The sequence below is a fragment of the Indicator indicator genome, chromosome 12 (genome assembly GCF_027791375.1).
Source record: "Indicator indicator isolate 239-I01 chromosome 12, UM_Iind_1.1, whole genome shotgun sequence".
NCBI classification, from domain to species: Eukaryota; Metazoa; Chordata; class Aves; order Piciformes; family Indicatoridae; genus Indicator; species Indicator indicator.
In genome coordinates, this window is record NC_072021.1 from 5,478,722 (window position 1) to 5,499,472 (window position 20,751).

Consider the following 20,751-nt stretch of genomic DNA (forward strand, 5'->3'; position numbering starts at 1 on the left):
AGATCCACAACCTCATGGACACTTGAATGACTACACTGACTATGATTTACAGTGACTTGATTTACAGTGGACATTCCACCCTGTGGGTATTTTGTGCTCACCCCTTTTTCTGAGGGACAGTCTTCACCAACAGAGAACTGTGCACAAGCACACAAAGGTAAGGAAAAGCATGGCATGGGAATGCCCAGGCAAAAAATGCACACCACCAGATGGATGTCCCACTGAAAATCAGCTCTTCCCTCCTCTGCCTTCTCACAGCCTTACTGGCAGACACATCCAACCAGCTAACAGCAACCCTACAGGGCTGGCAAGCTCCACAGCTTTTGCAACACCAAAAGCAAATGCATTGGAGCAACAGTGACCCTGAGGTTCATGTCCCTGTCTCTTGAAGTTTAAAATCATGGCATGATATGATATGATATGATATGATATGATATGATATGATATGATATGGTATGATATGGTATGGTATGATATGGTATCAACAGGAGCACATACTCCCCTTTCTGCAGTCAAGGAACACCTGAAGCCCAATGCTTCCTCAGCTCAGAGAAGCATGGAAGTCTGCTAGGTCCAACTGGTCACATCCTCAGCCTCTGCTTGGAATGAGAATGCTGACCCCCACCTGCATCTTTATGGTGGTTGTGCTGGTGAAAGTCCCTTGTTGAATCATCTGAAGGCAAGGAACAGCTATAAAAAGAGCAAACACTATAAATGTTTAACCATTTACTGAACAAAACCCATCACTTAACAAAGGCAGGGAGGCTTCCCAGAGCTAGACACCTCACTTCAAGGTGTTTAGAAGGCCAGGCTCATAATCTCCCTGAACACTAAAGAGGTGGCACTTGAATAATCATTAACTTGCCTAAATACCCAAAATAAATGAGTGTGGTCCTTGTGTTCTATCTAAAGACAATGAAGAGGCACATGAGCACATAAAGGCACCTGTGAGAACACTTCACAAACAACAACTGCCTCTATCTCACTTGTGTGGGGACAGCAGAGGAGAATTTCTGTGTTACCCTGGTCATCATCAGATGACCAAAGATCAGGAACAAACCCCATATAGCTAAACCATCTCTCCTGCTCTGTCACCCTGGCCTATACTGGAACTGCTGTGGCCAGCAGGGACAGGGAGGTGATCATCCCCCTGCACTCAGCACTGGTGAGGCCATACCTTGAGTGTTGTGTTCAGTTCTGGGCCCCTCACAACAGGAAGCACATTGAGGGGCTGAGCCTGTCCAGAGAAGGGCAACAAAGCTGGAGAAGGGCCTGGAGCACCATTCCCCCTAGTCCTGTCTCTAGAAAAGTCCCTCTGCAGCCTTCCTGTAGGATCCTTTCAGCTATTGGAAGGAAGCTCTTAGGTCCCCTGGAGTCTTCTCTCTTCCACCTCAACACCCCCAGCTCCCTCAGCCTATCCTCACAGTAGAGCTGCTCCAGCCCTTGGATCATCTTTGTGGCCTCCTCTGGACTCTCTCCAGCAGCTCTGTGTCCTTCTTCTGCTGGGGACACCAGAACTGGAGGCAGGATTGGAGGTGAGGTCTCAGCAGAGCAGAGTCCAGGGGCAGAATCCCCTCTCTTGCCCTGCTGCCCACACTCCTCTGGCTGCAGCCCAGCACACAGCTGCCTGCTGGGCTGCAGGAGGGCACTGCTGGCTCCTGGGGAGCTGCTCAGCCACCAGCACCCCTAAGTCTCTTTCTTCAGGGCTATTCTCAAGCCATAAGCAGCCAGCCATATTTTCCTTTCAAAGTCCTATGGCTTAGTGTTCAGAAACTTAAAAAAACTATTTGCAAATACACAAAATTAAAGCTGAAGAACACACAGTAGAAAAAATATACATTTAAAATGCACCTATTGAAAAGTGCACTACAATTGATCAGTCAGAGATGCTGGACTGGATGATCCTGAAGGTATTTTCAACCCAGATCTATTCTGTGATTTTTTGTGATGGTGGAGATCATTTCCATGATTAATTCCTCAGCAAAGTTGTTCCATCTTCTTAATCAAATGAGAAATCTTTGATCCACCAAGGTTTTGGATGCCAAATTCTTCTGCCCAAGTGTATTACGAATGAACCTAAATATCTGAGAGGAACAGACCAAAAAGGTATGAACAAAGAAATACTTCAAGTAGTATTCTTTGAATGCCTAATGCAAAATAGTAACTCCATAGTATCTTTAAATCACAAAGAAACTGAATGAATCAAGTCCTTCACTTCCCTTAGTGTTTTGAGATTTGTGATTAATTTTAACAGGGATTTGTGGGTTCTGTGGCCACTTTTACTCACGACTGGGATGTGAGTAAAATGAATCTCTCACAAGCCTGTTTGACAACAGAACAGCAGCTAAAAACTGTTGTATAACCTCTCAGTATAACCTGTCACCACCTAAAGTTAACTTAGTCATAGATCCATAGGGTGGTTTGGGTTGGAAGGGACCTTAAACATCATCCAGTTCCAACCCTCCTGCCATGGGCAGGGACACCCCCCACCAGCCCAGGTTGCTCAAGGCCTCATCCAACCTGGCCTTGGACACCTCCAGGGAGGAGGCATCCACAACCTCCCTGGGCAACCTGTTCCAGTGTCTCACCAACCTGTCAAGAATTTCCTCCTAATCTCCAGTCTAAATCTGCCCTCCTCAAGCTTCAGTCCATTGCCTCTCATTCTATCACTACAGGCCCTTATAAAAGTCCTTTCCTGGCTTTCTTGTAGCCCCTTTCAGACACTGGAAGGCTGCTGTAAGGTCTCCCTGGTCTTCTCTTCTCCAGGCTGGACAGCCCCAGCTCCCTCAGCCTGTCCCCATAGGGGAGGTTCTCCATCTCTCTGATCATCTTTGTGGCCTCCACTGGACCCCCTCCCGCTCTGTGGCTGGAGCCAGCAGAACTGTATCTATATGAACTACAAAACTATATAAACCTCCCTCCAATCCCATCTTGAAAAAACAGTACTTTGTGCTTCAGTTGAAATTTACCTCTTGTTGCAAGTATGTCACAATGGCTGCTAACACAAAACTCTGGGAAGCCAGATCCACCACGGAGAAAAAGAGGATATCGAAGATGAGCAGCGTGGTCTCGTTGCCATAATAGAGAACGTCAGTGAAAGCCTGTCCTTCGTCTGCAGGAAGGAAACAAGGGTAGAGAAGCTGTTATTCCTGTGAAGGGCAGGCTTGTGGAGTTCAGCAGGCCCTGCTGAGAAAGCTCAAAAGGAAAAGGGAAGTCTGAGCAAGAGCTAGTCAAGGCACTCGATGGCATCAGAAGAGCTGCTGAGGTCATTCATTTGATTGAAACTAAATAACTCAAAACTTTTCTGCTCCAAAATGGCTCAATACTGGCAGAACCCCACAGCCAAAGCCCTCCTGCCACAGGCAGCTTTCTTCACACCTAACATCTCCATTGGATTGTTTTAACAAAGCTGCTTTGAACAAGAACAAGAGAGGGGATTCTGCCCCTTTGCTCTGCTCTGCTGAGACCCCATCTCCAATCCTGCCTCCAGTTCTGGTGTCCCCAGCATAGGGACAGAGAGCTGTTGGACTGAGTCCAGAGGAGGCCACAAAGATGATCCAAGGGCTGGAGCCCCTCTGCTGTGAGGACAGGCTGAGGGAGCTGGGGGTGTTCAGCATGGAGAAGAGAAGACTCCAGGGGGACCTTAGAGCTTCCTTCCAACAGCTGAAAGGATCTTACAGGAAGGCTGCAGAGGGACTTTTCAGAATGGGTGTCTAGAGACAGGACAAGGGGGAATGGTTTGAAACTGAGGGAGAGCAGGGTTAGGCTGGATCTTAGGAAAAAGTTCTTCAGTATGAGGGTGGTGAGACTCTGGAACAGGTTGCCCAGGGAGGTTGTGGATGCCTCCTCCCTGGGGGTTTGTTTCAGATGAAATATGGTTCTATATTAAATTAAAAAAAAAAGGCATGGAGCTGATTAAATATTGTGGCTCTTCTTTCTATTTACCAAGTGGACATTGGATCTAGATAGCAATTCAGAGGAGCGCTTCCTACTCTAAACAGCATTTCTTTAACCTGAAAATCTTAACTACCTCCCTCAGCAGTATTCATTTAATGCCCCCTCCTGCTGTAAAGCCCAGTTTAGACTGTAAATCCTGGGAAAGAAATCTACACAGATACCTACATAGTTCTAACAGCACAAAAAGGAAGCCATAAATCTTTTTACCATTGTAAAATATACTTTTATCCAGTGGTTCCATTAACTCCATTTCAAGAATCCTTTCCAGCAGCAACTTATCTTTTACAATATAATCCATTTCTTTGTGAACCTGAAAGAAAAGGCAAACCCAAAACTTGGTTTATGATTTCAAAGAGAAAGTACTCATTAGAAAGTGAAGTGCAGCTACTTAGACCTTTAAGAATGAAAAAAAACAACACTGGTCTGTTTCAAGACAAAAATAAAGGAAATAAAAAAGGAATTGTCATTTTTAAGGGCAGGCTGCACTGCTGGGCTGCCCTTCAATTTGATTCTTTTAATGAAGCACTCTTCCAGTTGCTGTTGGAGTGAATCCAGAGGAGTGCCACAAAGATGATCCAAGGGCTGGAGCACCTCTGCTATGAGGATAGGCTGAGGGAGCTGGGGGTGTTCAGCCTGGAGAAGAGAAGATTCCAGGGGGACCTTAGAGCTGCCTTCCAATACCTGAAGTGATCCTCCAGGAAGGCTGCAGAGGGACTTCTCATAAGGGTGTCTAGAGACAGAACAAGGGGGAATGGTTTGAAGCTGAGGGAGAGCAGGGTTAGACTGGAGCTGAGGAAGAAGTTCTTCAGTATGAGGGTGGTGAGACTCTGGAACAGGCTGCCCAGAGCAATTGTGGCTGCCTCCTCCCTGGGGGTGTTCAAGGGCAGGTTGGATGAGGCCTTGAGCAGCTGAGTCTAGCTGAGAGGTGTCCCTGCCCATGGCAGGGCAGTTAGAGTAAACGATCCATGAGGTCCCTTCCAACCTAAGCCATTTTATGATTCTATGACTGACATGAAGTCCCCAAGTCTTTAAGTACATCTGTATTACTCTTTCAGCTGTTAGAGTTGTCAGTCTCTCCTGACTGTCTCCCCTTTCCTTCCTGCAGCAGCTGCCCTGTACGTACGTGATCAATGAAGGAGCCGAGGAACTTGTTCATGGTGTTGTATGCCCTTGTGCTCTGCTCAAAAGTATTTGCTGAGGAGTCCACAAGCCTGGCAGGACCACGTTTCTGAAAGACAGCACCACCACCACCACTTGAGTGGGAAATGTCCATATTTAAAATGAGAATTAGAGAAGAGAGATCTCTGACTCACCCTGGTCAGGGCTTCGTGGATCCTGTCGTAGTGCAGCCGCATCCTTCTTGACAGGGAGATCTGAAAGGTCTGGCACTCTGTGCCGGGCAGCAAACCTCTCTGACTGCAGAGATTCTCCTGCACAATGAAAGCAGTTGGAAATGAACATCATTCAGTCTGGAGAAGAGAAGGCTCCCAGGAGACCTCATTGTGGCCTTCCAGGATCTGAAGGGGGTTACAAGAAAGCTGGGGAGGGACTTTGGAGGGTGTCAGGGAGTGATAGGACTGAGGGGAGTGGAACAAAACTAGAAATGGGGAGATTCAGATTGGATGTTAGGAAGAAGTTTTACACCATGAGGGTGGTGAGACACTGGCACAGGTTGCCCAGGGAGGTGGTGGAAGCCTCATGTCTGGAGGTTTTTGCAGCCAGGCTGCATGTGGCTGTGAGGAACCTGCTGTAGTGTGAGGTATCCCTGCCTATGGCAGGGCAGTTGGAACTGGATGATCCTTGAGGTCCCTTCCAACCCTGACAATTCTGTGATTAATGTCATCCACAGACCGAAAAAAAAAAAAAAACAAACCCCAGCTTTTCATTTTCTCTCTTTCCTATACACATAGGACTTAGTGGCTCTAAATATCTGACTCGACTACACTCTCCATTCAATTATAGCCTGGATCTATAGCCTGGATCTCCTTAGGACAAGAAATCCTGACCCATGCTGTCACAAAATCAGATTCTCCTTTCACCTGTGTTCAGCTTATTACAGATTCACACATTCTCCAGTCCAATCCCCCTGCCAAAGCAGCTTCACTTAAAGAAGGTCACTCAGAAATACCTCCAGGCAGGTTTCAAAAGTCTCCAGGGGAGACTCCACGACCTCTCTGGGCATCCAGCTCCAGTGCTCCACCACCTTTACATTAAAGAAGTTCCTCCCCATGTTTAGCTGGAACTTCTAATGTTCCAGTTTGTGCCCATTACCCCTTGTCCTGTCACTAGGCAGCAGTGAAAAAAGCCTGGCCCCATCCTCCTGACACCCAGCCTTTATTTATAAGCCTTTATGAGATCCCACTCCACTTTGCTCTTTTTCCCCTACAGTTTGCAATATTCCAGACTAAAAGTCACAGAATCACAGAATATTAGGGGCTGGAAAGGACCTCCAGATATCATCCCAGTCCAACCCTCCTGCCAGAGCAGGATCACCTAGGGCAGGCTGCACAGGAACACATCCAGGTGGGGGTTGAATGTCTGCAGAGAAGGAGACTCCACAACCTCTCTGGGCAGCCTGCTCCATAATGCAAAGGTGTGGAGTTGTTTTTTTTTTTTTACAAAAATAAATGACTGGAGCAGGTGTCAGCATTGATCCTTTTACTTACTGCTTCTCTCTTTAGGTTCAGATTCATTTCTTCCATATTGGTATCTGCATGCCCATGCACAGAGCGCCCATGGATATAGTACCCAAAGCAGCTATGTGACAAGAGGAAGACTGAAATCTAGAAGAGATGGAGGAAGAAAAAGAGTCCTCTAATCCAACATGACCATTCTATGGTTGAACTTTTGAATTCACAGCAGAGATCAGCAGGACCAGCCCTTCTGCAAACACAAAGCAGGCATCCACCAAAACAAGTATGACAGAAAGATCTTTAATAACTCTTTAACTGATTTTGTAAGTAGAAACAAAACCCAGTGTTGAGTTTAGGTTGTGAAGGGCAAGGATCACTACTGAATTCATACATTTATAAATTCACAGAATGATTTAGGTTGGAAGGGACCTCACAGGTCATCTACCCCAACTTCCCCTGCCATTGGCAGAGAGACCTCTCAACTAGACTCAGCTGCTCAAAGCTTCATCCAACCTGGTCTTGAACACCTCCAGGGAAGTGTCATCCACAACTTCCCTGGGCAACCTGTTCCAGAGCCTCAATATCCTCAGGGGATGTTGATTCAAGAGTTGGGGATGTTCAACCTGGAGAAAAGGAGGCAGTGGGGAGACCTTAGAGCTGCCTTCCAGTACCTGAACAGGCATACAGGAAAGCTGGGGAAGGAGTTTTCACAAGGGCTTCTAGTGACAGGGCAAAGGGCAATGGATTGATGCTTGAGGAGGGCAGATTTAGACTGGGGATTAGGAAGAAATTCTTCCCAGTGAGGGTGGTGAGACACTGGCACAGGTTGCTCAGGGAGGTTGTGGATGTCCCCTCCCTAGAGGTGTTCAAGGCCAGGCTGGATGAGGCCTTGAGCAACCTGGGCTGGTGGTGGGAGTTGTTCCTGCCCACAGCGGAGGGGTTGGAACCAAATGATCTTGAAGGTGCAATCCAACCTAAACCATTCTATGAATCTATGAACCATCCAGGAGGGACAGCCACGAGAAGGGAGCAGAAACTAAACAAAAACATATGGAATAAACCCAAGACATCTGTGTCTGTAAGACTAAAATAGAAACCAGCAGACAGAATGGCAGCAAAAGGTTTGACACCAACTTTGTTGTAAATTGTCATAATGCTTTTTCTTTGTAATTGTGTGTAAGGAAATGGAACCAATTTAACTCCAAAATCCAATCTAAAAACCACCTCTAGAAGAACAGATTGATAGCAATGGCTGAAGAATGGTTTTCTAATTAAAGTTCAACTGAAATCTTCTTGCAGATTGCATCAGTAAAGTGAGGTGAAAGAAACACTGACTGTGGCTGTTAGGTAGTGATCTCTAATTAAACTAAAGGAATCAGTACTGTTTCATAGTCTTACACCTACTTAATGTGTTATTCTCTTAGAAAGGAGACACAGAAATACTTACATTGCTCATGCAACACAAATCAACAAACTGGCTTATCTTGTCTTCAACAAATCTTTCATAGAACACAGAAAAAAATAGAATCTGAAAGAAATCAACACATTTTCTTTAATTAATTCATTTTATTTCATCAAGCAGTCACCATCCCAGTTTAACACTCACAAATTACAGACTTATCTAGTGGCCACCATTCCACTGGGCTCTGTGAAATGGGACTGACTCCCTCCTTCATCTAAGAAGGGAGGTTGTAGCAATAACTTGCTCTTCATTTTGATCTTAGAGATGCTTCAAAGTTGTTTAAAACAAAACAAGCACTCCTCACCTGCAGTATTGTGTCCAGCTCTGGGCCCCCAACACAAGAGAGACATGGACCTGATGAAATAGGTCCAAAGGAGGCAACCAAGATGATCAGAGGGCTGCAGCACCTCTGCTATGAAGACAGGCTGAAAGAATTTAGGCTGTTCAGCCTGGAGAAGGCTCTGGAGAGATCTTAGAGCTTCATTTCAGTATCTGAAGGGGACCTACAGGCAGGAAGGCTGGGGAGGGACTGTTTAGAAGGGCCTGTGGGGATAGGATGAGGGGCAATGGTTTGAAACTGGAGCAGGGCAGATGTAGGTTGGACATCAGGAGGAAGTTCTGCACAGCGAGAGTGGTGAAACACTGGAACAGGCTGCCCAGGGAGGTGGTTGAGGCCTCATCCTAGCAGACATTCAAGCTCAGACTGGATGTGGCCCTGTGCAGCCTGCTGTAGTTGGAGGTGTCCCTGCTGAGTGCAGGGGGGTTAGAGAAGATGCCCTTTGAGGGTCCCTTCCAACCCAATGAAATCTGTGAATCTGGGTGAATCTTTGAGAGGATTAAGATGTCTCATAGCTTAGAGGATTCATTTGGAGCTCTGAGTACCATGCTAAGGCAGCTAAAATTCTACATCAAGCAAAACAGTTCACAACATAACCTATGCTATGACACATAGTCTGAATGACCTCGTGATACATTCTAGCTGCCAAGAAACACTCTGACAACGATAATTCTTTGTCTCCTGTGCTTCACACACCTGCAGGAAGGCAATGGCCAGCCACAGAGCAGCAGACACCCCAAATCTCAACGTGCGGCTCCAGGGAGCGATGTAACTCTCACTGCTTCTCGTAAGACTGGAAGAAGAATCCATTAAAGCCAGGTTTGAAAATCCCACCACCTGATGAGATAAGAAAGTCAACAGGACAAGATGAAACAATTAACAGGATTCATTATGACTCTGTTGTTTCCACCCTAACAAGAAGTAAGGAAAAAACAGGAAACAATGGGAGCTAGGAGTAGCAGAATGGTCACTATGGGAGAGCCCAGCTGTGTGCTCCAGTCTGATTGCTGGGCAATGCAAATAAAAACACAAACTGTACCTAGGAAACATTCAAAACATACACAGCTAAACCCCACAAGAAGTCAACACTGAGTTCTACTGAAAAGCTCCAAAAGATTCTACTGTTAGACTGCAAAGGGAGGTAGTTGAAGCCCCACCCCTGGACATTATTCAAGATCAGGCTCATTAGGGCTTGGAGCAACCTGATCTGGTGGAGGATGTCCCTGCTGACTGCAGGGGGGTTGGACTGGATGACCTCTGGAGGTCCCTTCTAACCCAAACCATTCTAGAGTTCTATGATTCTATGCTTTATTGCTGAGCACGTGGTACATGGTATGGAATACCCCTTTGGTTAGTTGGGCTCAGCTGTCATGGTGGTGCTTTCCCCCACCTCCTTGGGCAGCCCCAGCCACTTCCCTGGGGCCTTTGACACTGTGCAAGCACTGTTTAGCAATACCATAAACATTGGTGTGTTACAGAGCAAGATGTCACTCCCTACTAAGAGTAGCTTCTCCCTTCTAGTAACAACCAGGAGCATAAGAGGAGTAACCTGAGCAGATTGGTTGAGAAACCTGGTCTAGAGGAAGGTGTCCCTGCCCTTGGCAGGGGCTTGGAACTAGATGATCTTTAAGGTCCTTTCCAACACAAACCATTCTATGACCCTACAAGTCTTGGGAACACATGCTCTCCTGTCTCCCATTCCTTCCTCATAACATGGCACCTAAGTTGGCCCTGGCCTTCATTTGCCAACAGCAAAAATACTGATTTAGGGAATGAGGTGAGTTTGAGGTCTTTGTTTGGGTTTTTTTTTCCCTGTATTTCATTAAAAAAATAGTCAATTTAAACCCAGAAATATAAAAATGAATAAACACCTGATTGCTCTGGGCAACCTGATCTAGTTGAGGATGTCTCTGCTGACTGCAGAGGGGGTTGGACTGGGTGACCTTTGGAAGTCCCTCCCAACCCAGACCATTCTATGATTCTATTAAATACACTGCAGAAGAACCCCACATAAACAACTCTATGCTTTACGAATACATCCCAAACTAAAAGTCCTTTCCAAGCTACAGAAGAAACAAACTGCAAAGCTAAAGCAGAATTTCTGGCACATCCTTCAGCTGAAGGCACACTGCCTTGTGTGTGGCAGGAACAGAACTGGCACATTCCATTTCCTGCTTTATAAAAGGTCACTACAGCAAAGTAGCAGCAAGGAAGCTCAGTTCAGATGAATATGAAACCACTGTAGCAGGAGGCAGCCAGCAAGCAAATAAAGAATTGAATGTGTACATAGATTTATCAGTCTAAGCTATTTAGGGCAATTTATTACCTTAAAAAAACCCAAACAAACCCAACAAAGGTCTCAAAGTTTGGTGTGTTTGGGGTTTTTAAAAAGTTTTTATTGCAACGAGCCATAAATGGATACCCATACATTAAAAAAATGAACTTATGATAATTATTTCACTAAGTTTTACAGTTTTTATTGCAATGATCCATAGATGGATACCCATAAGTGAAAAAAATGAAATTAATTATTTCACTAAGTTTTAAAGTTTTTATTGCAATGATCCATAGATGGATACCCATAAGTGAAAAAATTAACTTAAAATAATTATTGCACTAAGTTTTAAAGTTTTTTATTGCAATGAGCCACAGATGGATACCCACAAGTGAAAAAATGAAAATAATTATTTCACTAAGTTTTTTAAAGTTTTTATTGCAATGAGCCATAGATGCATATCCATAGATGCAAAAAAATAAATAAAATTATTTTACTAAGTTTTGAAGGCTTTTTTGTTGCAATGACCCATAGCTGCATACCCATAAATGAAAAAATGAACTTCAAATAATTATTTCACTAAGTTTTAAAGTTTTTACTGCAATGAGCCATAGATGGATACCCAAAAATTAAAAAAAAAAATTAAATTATTATTTCACTAAGTTTTAAAGTGTTTTATTACAATGACCCATGGATGCATGCCCATAAATAAAATAAATTAAATTAAAATAATTATTTCACTAGATTCTAAAGTTTTTATTGCAATGACCTATAAATGTATACCCATAAATGAAAAAAAAAAACCTAAACTTAATTGTTCCACTAAGTTTTAAAGTTTTTTATTGCAATGACCTGTAGATGTATACTCATAAATGAAAAAAAAAATAATTATTTTACTAAGTTTTAAAGTTTTTTATTGCAAGGGCCCGTAGATGGATACCCATTAAATGAAAAAAAAAAAAAAGAAAGAACTTAAAATATCTTTTCAAGTGAACTTGAAAGTCATCCACTGTGATCACAAAGAATGCAAGAACTCAAACCCAGATTCTTATGTTATGCTCTGGTTGTGAACCATAAAAAATGAATACCAATAATAATTGTAGCAATAATACCTCCAGAAAGAAAAGGACTGCAATCACTTGGAAGAGGGGATTTATCTTCCTCACTGTCTGAATTTCATGCCATTCATTTGCTATAAAGTATGTCCTCCATATGCTCACAGGTGCAGCAGCACTTCTAATAACCCCTTCACCTAAAAAGAACACATCAAATAAAGCTCTTAATGCTTGAGTGAGAGCCAAAGTTAGCCAGAGCTGTTTAGACAAATGAGCACAGCTTGAGTTACCTTCAACTGCTTTAAGAACTTTGCCCTTAGGTCTTTCCCAGTCGATAAAGAAAATATCTACAGTGAGTTGTGAAACCAGCAAATGTAAGAACTGCAGGGCCTGAGGGAGAAAGGAGAAATCCAACAAGTAAGGACAGCAACAGCATGCAGGCAAAGCTGAAGAAGCACTCACTGCACGTCAGTCACTAAACATCAGTAATAGGCTTGACTGCTAGGCTTGACTGCACTGGAGACTGCAACTCTGTCACCAGCTTGGGGTTTTTTACATTTAAAAGCTTGGCTTCATGGCAAGCAACGAGATGATGTCCAAACTATGCAGCAAATAGAGCAAAAGAACAAATTAAAAAAACACTGACTAAGCATTTTCCCACATGAACCTGTATTATGAAATCCAATTCAATATGCTCCCCAGAATCAGTAAGATAATTGTGTGTCCCATGAACAGAAAATTGTGATCTCTGAATTTCACAAGTTCTCTTTCAACATAATTATTTTAATCTGCCTTTTTTTTTCAGTCAGGAATTGACAGCACTATATTCCCCTTTAAAAGAAAGCACTTCCTTTCTCCATGTGGTTTTCTTTGCTTTACATTTCCTTACATGGAAAGAGTTTTCCACAGATCACCTTCCTTAGATATTTGGTTCCATATAAAGACTCCACAAATTAAATTACTGTGGGGAAATGAATTAATTCTTTGCATAAAATCATAAAATCATCCTGGGCACACCTATTGGGTGATGCAAGAGAATCACTAATAAAATGAACCGTACAAGATGTTTAAAATCAAGTCTGATGCCTGGGTCTGGGCAATCCCAAGCACAAATCCAGGCTGGGTGAGTGGCTGGAGAGCAGTCTGGAGCAGAAGGCCTTGGGGGTGTCACTTGGTGACAAACTCCCCAGGAGCCAGCAATGGTCCCTGGCAGCCCAGCAGGCAGCTGTGTGCTGAGCTGCATCCAGAGCAGGGAGAGCAGCAGCACAGGGAGGGGATTCTGCCCCTCTGCTCTACTGAGACCCCACCTGCAGCACTGCCTCCAGCTCTGGTGCCCCCAGCATAAGAGGGACATGGAGCTGCTGGAACAGGTCCAGAGGAGGTGATGAAGATGATCAGAAGGCTGGAGAGCCTCCCCTATAGGGACAGGCTGAGAGAGTTGGGGCTGTTCAGCATGGAGAAGAGAAGGCTCCAGGGAGACCTTACAGCAGCCTTCCAGTACCTGAAGGGTGCTACAAGAAAGCCAGGAAGGGACTTTTTATAAGGGCTTCTCATGATAGGATGAGAGGGAATGGATTGAAGCTTGAGGAGGGCAGATTGAGACTGGAGATTAGGAGGAAATTCTTGACAGTGAGGGTGGTGAGACACTGGAACAGGTTGCCCAGAGAGGCTGTGGATGCCTCCTCCCTGGAGGTGTCCAAGGCCAGGCTGGATGAGGCCTTGAGCAACCTGGGCTGGTGGGAAATGTCCCTGCTCATGGCAGGGGGGTTGGAACTGAATGATCTTTAAAGTCCCTTCCAACCTAACCCATTCTATGAATCTATGGAAACATAGAGAAGCCTGTGTTGAAATGTCTTTAATGCCTAAGGAAAAGAATATTTACCTTTAAACTAAATGCACAGGCTATGTATGTGACAAATTCCTCTTCTTGAGATGGAAGTGGTAAAAGGACGGAGACAAACTTCTGAGCCTGTAATGGAGAAGTCACATTGGAAGAGTGTGGATGGCATATGTGACAAAACACTAAATGCTAGAGTGAAACACATATTGCAGAAAAAGGTCAATATTTAGTGGGCAAACATTGTGAATTAGTAAAAGATTTTAAAGGACTATTAAGCAGACTGCAAGTACAATAAATCCTAAGGAAAAGAAAGAGTTGAACACAAAAACAGAAGTACAGAAAACGGAATATGATAGACAACTTGCCTCAATACTCTGACCAGAAAGGCAAAACAAAAAAAAAAGGAAGGAAAAAAGAAAGAAAATTAATTTTTGCATATAAATCTATGCCATATTAATTTGTTTTCATAACACCCACATCTGGAGAGACACTTACTTTGAAGAACACAAGCCAATAAATCCCTGTGCCCACTGTGATGAGAAAGAAAACGTTGGCAAGGTCTCCAGCATAGAACAGGAGAAACTTCAAAACTGTCTGCAATTACAAAAACACACTGTAGAGATCTGTAATTAAGCAAGGAATATGTACAGTCACACACAAGGGTCTGCAGCTCACACTAGGGCAAACTCCAGTATTGAAAAGCAGCCTCAAAGAAGATTTTTCTCCTTTGGTCACATGCTTATGACATCTTCAGTATCTGAAGATTGTACATGATGGCTTTGTTCAAGGAAGAATTCACTAGAAAACTAAGTCCACTCAACTGATCAGAATAGAATCACAGAACGGTCAGGGTCTGGAAGGGACCTCCAAAGCTCATCCAGTCCAATGCCCTCTGCAGTCAGCAGAGGCATCCTCAACTAGATCAGGTTGCCCAGAGCTCCGACAAGATGAGAGGGAATGGACTGAAGTTTAAGGAAGGCAGATTTAGACTGGAGAATAGGAAGAAATTCTTGACAGTGAGGGTGGGGAGACACTGGAACAGGTTGCCCAGGGAGGTTCTGGATGTCTCTCCCTGGAAGTGTTCAAGGCCAGGTTGGATGAGGCCTTGAGCAACCTGGGCTAGTGGGAGGTGTCCCTGCCCATGGCAGGGGGGTTGGAACTAGATGATTGTTAAGGTCCTTCCAACCCAAACCATTCTATGAATCTATGAATTAATAAATACTTTTATTTTTTAGCAGATTTCCTTAAATGACAAGATCAGAATCAAACAAAAAAAAGCAAAAACCCTACTCCCTCAAGTGAACCTAGCTCCAGGTCACTGTTCTGTGCAGCTAGGCTAGAAATCATGTGAGTTACCTTAGGAAACAAAATAATAGCAAAGGTCTCCTTAAAGGGAGGAGGATGTGTCCCTTGTGAGGTTGCCAGCTGCTTATACCTGCAAGTCAATTACAGAGCTTCCTGTACGCCTCTTCCAGCCTGTAGTCTTGAGGAGGGACCACAACACTGCCAGACCACCCAACACACCCAGGGCAATCTGAAGAGAAAGAAAAATCACTTCCAGCTATTTTAGAAACCCACACAAAACAGAAGTAAATCATTCCATCAGCCAACTGAAGGGAAATAAAACTTACATCAGTCTGAGCCTCTGACTGGTTCATCTCATAACTGACTGAGAAGGAAACCTGAATGTCAAGATATAAAAAGTATAAATGCACAGAAATCCTGAAATGGGAATTCCCAGCTAGGACTACAAGAAGTACAACAATTTCTATCTCCTTTTTGAAGCTTGAAGGAAACACAAATTGCCATGCAGCAGCAAAATTGCTTCCTCTAGCTTAAATGTCTGTCTAACCTAAGACATGTTTTGGCTTTGGTCAGAAAGATTTGTACAAGGAAGAGAAAATGTCATGTTTTTATAACATTCTAGCCTCAACCTTTGTCACTAGCCTCACTTTGTCACTGCAAGGCTAAACTTAACACAAGTATGATAATGAATAGTAATTTGAATTCAGTTTAAATAAAAAAAAAAAAAGGACAAAATCACCCCAAACCTACCCCTCCATCCCTCACCTTCCAGTACCTGGAGGAGGCCTACAGCAAGGCTGCCCAGGGACTGTTTGCAAAGGCCTGGAGTGATAGGACCAGGGGCAATGGTTTGAAATTATTTTTAATTGATTTTTCAATTGTTCATTATTATAGAATCATAGAATTTTTAAGGTTGGAAGGGACCTCAAGGATCAGCCAGTTCCAACCCCCCTGCCATGGCCAGGGACACCTCACACTACAGCAGGTTGCTCACAGCCACATCCAGCCTGGCTGCAAAAACCTCCAGGGATGAGGCTTCTACCAGCTCCCTGGGCAACCTGTGCCAGTGTCTCACCACCCTCATTTAAAAGCTCTCAGTTTTAGTGAGGACTTGCAGCTTGACACTGCACAGGACTAGAAATGATAATGATTTTTATAACCTCCCAAAAAAATGTTCACCCAAAAACTGAGAGCACGATTAACAAATCAGCTCAGTGAAGACAGCACCAAGATCTCACCTTTACACTCTGGGTTTCAGGGTTCTGGACAAGCACATCTGTGTAAGCAACAGTAACCAGAGGAGGGTAGATGGCTCCCCTCTTACTCTGGGGTACCAGACGAATGCTGCAGGAATACAAACAGTATTTTAATGCAGAAAATGGAGGAATCACTTGGAAAGTCTTCATTGCAAGTCTACTAAAAGCATGCACACAAATACAGAAAGATGCTGGGAAGGGTTCTTTATTTGTAAGAAAATACCTCAATCATAGAGTCACAGAATGTTAGGGGGTGGAAGGGCCTCTGGGAATCATTGAGTCCAACCCCGCTGCCAAAACAGGATCACCTAGGGCAGGCCACCCAGGAACGCATCCAGGCGTTCAGATTGTTTATGACTTGCCCAGTCTTATTTTGGACATCTCTGAGGACTGGGGTGCCCCAGCCAGCCTGGGACCCAGTTCCAGTGGTTCACCACAGAATCACAGAATGCTAGTGGGTAGAAGGGGCCTCTGGGGGTCACTGAATCCAACCCTACTGCTAAAACAGGATGACCTAGGGCAGGCTGCACAGGAACGCATCCAGATGGGTTTTGAAAGTCTCCAAAGAAGGAGGCTCCAGCTGCAACTGAAGGCAGTTCCCAAGGTAACTTTTCTCAAAACACTACAGAATATCCTTTTCTATGTGTTTTTGAAATTTCTGGCATTATTCTTCGTTGAAAGGGGGATGGGAGGGAGTTCTGAGAGCTGGAATATGATTTGGAAGAACCTTTTTTCCTCTTTTTTTTTTTTTTTCTGTAATATCTCCCTTTGAGATGACTGTCTAAAACTTGAGATCTCCCTTTTCCTTCAGCACTTCCAGCTGAGATTAACACCAGCAACAACCCCAACAGGGACTCTCACAATTTCAGTTAGCTGACTACAAGCCTGCTCTGGATTGTCCAGCAGAATAGGCAATAGATTGTATAATACTGCAAACCAAAATATGGAATGAGAAATAGCATCCTGGTGTAGTCAGCAACATAAAAAAGAAGACCCAACCTCAAATACAGCATCCAGTTTTGCTGTCCCCATCATAAGAAGCACATAGAGATGCTGGATTGAGTCCAGAGGCCACAAGGATGATCCAAGGGCTGCAGCACCTCTGCTATGAGGATAGACTGAGGGAGCTGGGGATGTTTAGCATGGAGAAGAGAAAACTCCAGGGGGACCATAGAGCTGCCTTCCAGTACCTGAAGGGATCTTACAGGAAGGCTGCAGAGAGACTTTTGCTAGGAGTGTCTAGAGACAGGCCAAGGGGGAATGGTTTGAAGCTGAGGGAGAGCAGGGTTAGACTGAATCTTAGGAAGAAGTTCTTCAGTATGAGGGTGGTGAGACTCTGGAATAGGTTGCCCAGGGAGGTTGTGGCTGCCTCCTCCCTGGGGGTGTTCAAGGCCAGGTTGGATGAGGCCTTGAGCAGCTGAGTCTAGTTGAGAGGTGTCCCTGCCCCTGGGAGGTTGGAGTAGGTGATTTGTGAGGTCCCTTCCAACCTAAGCCATTCTATCAAAGAATTAAGAGAGGAGTTTTTAGGTCATGCCAGATGACTCCTGCTGAGAAGTGACTGAATGCCTGCTAACTTGCATCACGCATACATAGTCTGATCCATCATCTCTGGAAAGAAATTACAGTAATTTTCACCCTCAGAGGTCAGAGACATGTTTTCTTCCTCACTCATATGAACAACCTAGGGAAACTTTTGCTATTTCCAACGATGATATGGAAAAATCAGCACCAGGACTTACTAGAAGCAACATAAAACCTTAAATGTCTTTTCAAGACAATCAAATGCCAGCTGCACAGGATTGGTTTTATTTTCTATGGACTCTGTATGATATGGCATGAATCACCTTATGGTTATTTTGCTAGCAATCCGAATTACTCTTGGTAGCTTTCCCAAGCTGTTCTCTTTTCCACTCAGAGCATCCACCAAGAAAAATCGACGAGTCAAAAGCCAGTTGTTCATGTTACTGCCTTGGAAAAGACAGGACAGTCACATAACACTTCAGAAGCTAAATCAGCACACAAAAAGAATGAAATCTCCTAGAAAAGATCCACATAGCTGTACAGTACACGGAACTGTATGCAGGATATCAAATTGTTTACTCTTTATTCTTTTATTACCCTTTACTCTGCTCTTGTGAGACCCTCTCCTCCAGTGCTGCCTCCAGTTCTGGTGTCCTCAGCCTGAGAAGGACGCAGAGCTCGTGGAGCAGGTCCAGAGGAGGGTCACAAAGATGATCCAAGGGCTGGAGCACCTCTGCTATGAGGATAGGCTGAGGAAGATGGGATTGTTCAGCCTGGAGAAAAGACTCCAGGGGGACCTTAGGTCTTCCTTCCAATATGTGAAGGCTGCAGAGAGACTTTTCCTAAGGGTGTCTAGAGACAGGCCAAGGGGGAATGGTTTGAAGCTGAGGGAGAGCAGGGTAAGACTGGAGCTTAGGAAGAAGTTCTTCAGTATGAGGGTCGTGAGACTCTGGAATAGGCTGCCTATAGGTTGTGGCTGCCTCCTCCCTAGGGGTGTTCAAGGCCAGGTTGGATGAGACTTTGAGCAGCCAAGTCTAGTTGAGAGGTGTCTCTGCCCATGGCAGGCGAGGTTGGGGTAGATGATTTGTGAGGTCCCCTCCAACCTAAACCACTCTGTGATTCTATTTATGTCCAACTGAAACAAATACAGAAGGACATCAGTTGACTTTATTTGTGCATCATAGAATCAGAGAAAGGCTTAGCCTGGAAGGGATATTATGGGTTGGGCTGGTGTATATGACCAAAGGTTGCACTTAACACTATCACAACTTGCCCACCAAGTATTAAACTCTTAAAGCAGAATCAGTTCTGTTGTGTTGTGCTATCTTTAAAACAATTCAGTAACAGCAAGTAAAACAAATTCCTTCTCTGTGAAGTTATTAAGATTATTCAAATTCCCAGGGCTGTTACTACAAAACAGTCTTACCTTGATTAACAAACATTTCACTGTACTGAAGATTCAAGTTTAAAACTGGCACAGGCCAGAGATATTGCTGTCCATTATCACCATTATATTCAAGGAACAGGTCATAAAAGATTGGATTAGGAAAATCCAGTAAAATCTTGGAAAGTGAAATTTTGCACTGAAAAAAAAACGTTAAAAGAAAAAGATTGCTTTAGCCTTCAATGATTTTATCAAGGTGTGGAAAATTTTAAAGGTACAGCCTAAAACTACCACAAGAGCAGATGTAGATTGGATGTTAGGAACAAGTTCTTTGCTATGAGGGTGGTGGAACACTGGAACAGGTTGCCCAGGGAGGTGGTTGGGGCCCCATCCCTGGAGATATTCAAGGTGAAGCTGGACAGGGCTCTGGGCAACCTGATCTAGTGGAGGATGTCCCTGCTGACTGCAGGGAGGTCAGACTAGATGACCTGTGGAGGTCCCTTCTGGCCTGAACCATTCTATGATTCCCCTGTAAGATTATTGTGGAATCTGTCCCACTTTTTCCCAAAAGACAAGTCATTGCAGCCCTTTGCAAGCAATTAGAAAGCACTAATGATTTTATACAAACCTCTTGGAAATGAATGATTAATGTGGAGAATGAAGCTCTGCTAATGGTTTTGAACAGATGAGGGAAAAATATCCTAACACATTTCAGAGAAATGGGGAGGGACTGTTTAGAAGGGCTTGCAGCAATGGTTTGAAACTAGAGCAGAGCAGATTTAGGTTGAACATCAGGAGGAAGTTCTGCACAGTGAGAGTGGTGAAATACTGGAACAGGCTGCCCAGGGAGGTGGTTGAGGCCCCATGCCTGGAGACATTCAAGCTCAGACTGGATGTGGCCCTGGGCAGCCTGCTGTAGTTGGAGGTGTCCCTGTTGAGTGCAGGGGGGTTGGACAAGATGCCCTTCGAGGCTCCCTTCCAACCTGATGCAGTCTGTGAAGCTACATATGACTGTTGGAATTCAAGCATTGTGTTCTTCCACTGATGAGGCAGCAACCTCACTGATTGGGATGCCAGTTCCATTTATCTTGGTTAGCCTATGTAATAACCAATTTTTTCTTGCATAGTTAAACAAATTAACCCCCCCACACCATATTTATTTCACTCAATAATAATTAAAAAATTAAACAAATGACCCCCCCATATTTATTTCACTCAATAAAAAAGTTAAACAAATTACTCCCTCCCTCGTATTTATTTCACTCAATAATAATAATTAAAAAAGTAAAATAAGCAAGAGTATGACAAGAAAGAAGGATCATGCTGCAGCTCATGGTTAAACTCCAGAGGTCCTTCAGTGTGTTGTGAATTATTAGATGACTTAGACCCCACCTTAATTCAACACTCAGAAGAACATTTTATCTCTTACTTACACTTTGCTGGTAAGTTGTTCCAAATGCATAAGCTGCATCCAATTTAGTTTGGGTATCAGGACAAAGCTGAACAAAACATAAATATAATGAGGTTAATTCAAAGGTATCAGTTTCTCACATGAAATATTTCCAGCTTATGTGCTGTTCACATTTCTGTTTTTTAAGAAGAGGTAACACAATTATTTCTTGTACTAATATCACAGAATGTATCTGGTTGGAAGAGACTTCCAAGATCATCCAGTCCAAGCACTAAATGGTTAACACTAAACCATGTCCCTAAGCACCAGGTCCCC

General features: G+C 44.0%; 1 protein-coding gene across 1 annotated transcript in view; it reads right to left on the reverse strand.

Annotated features, from left to right (window-relative positions):
- Nucleotides 1-2,003: 2,003 nt before the first annotated feature.
- Nucleotides 2,004-20,751, reverse strand: part of TMEM67 (transmembrane protein 67) — a 28,912-nt gene continuing 10,164 nt past the window's right edge. The window contains exons 10-27 of the mRNA XM_054385378.1: nt 20,459-20,524; nt 19,068-19,224; nt 17,965-18,088; nt 16,103-16,208; nt 15,191-15,241; nt 14,995-15,093; nt 14,055-14,153; nt 13,602-13,688; nt 12,010-12,109; nt 11,777-11,916; nt 9,086-9,226; nt 8,038-8,118; nt 6,624-6,740; nt 5,271-5,387; nt 5,081-5,185; nt 4,165-4,267; nt 2,970-3,112; nt 2,004-2,084 (exon numbers count right to left, since the gene is read on the reverse strand). Of these exons, the coding sequence (XP_054241353.1) occupies nt 2,004-2,084; nt 2,970-3,112; nt 4,165-4,267; nt 5,081-5,185; nt 5,271-5,387; nt 6,624-6,740; nt 8,038-8,118; nt 9,086-9,226; nt 11,777-11,916; nt 12,010-12,109; nt 13,602-13,688; nt 14,055-14,153; nt 14,995-15,093; nt 15,191-15,241; nt 16,103-16,208; nt 17,965-18,088; nt 19,068-19,224; nt 20,459-20,524 (1,917 nt within the window). The remainder of the gene's footprint in view (nt 2,085-2,969; nt 3,113-4,164; nt 4,268-5,080; nt 5,186-5,270; nt 5,388-6,623; nt 6,741-8,037; nt 8,119-9,085; nt 9,227-11,776; nt 11,917-12,009; nt 12,110-13,601; nt 13,689-14,054; nt 14,154-14,994; nt 15,094-15,190; nt 15,242-16,102; nt 16,209-17,964; nt 18,089-19,067; nt 19,225-20,458; nt 20,525-20,751) is intronic.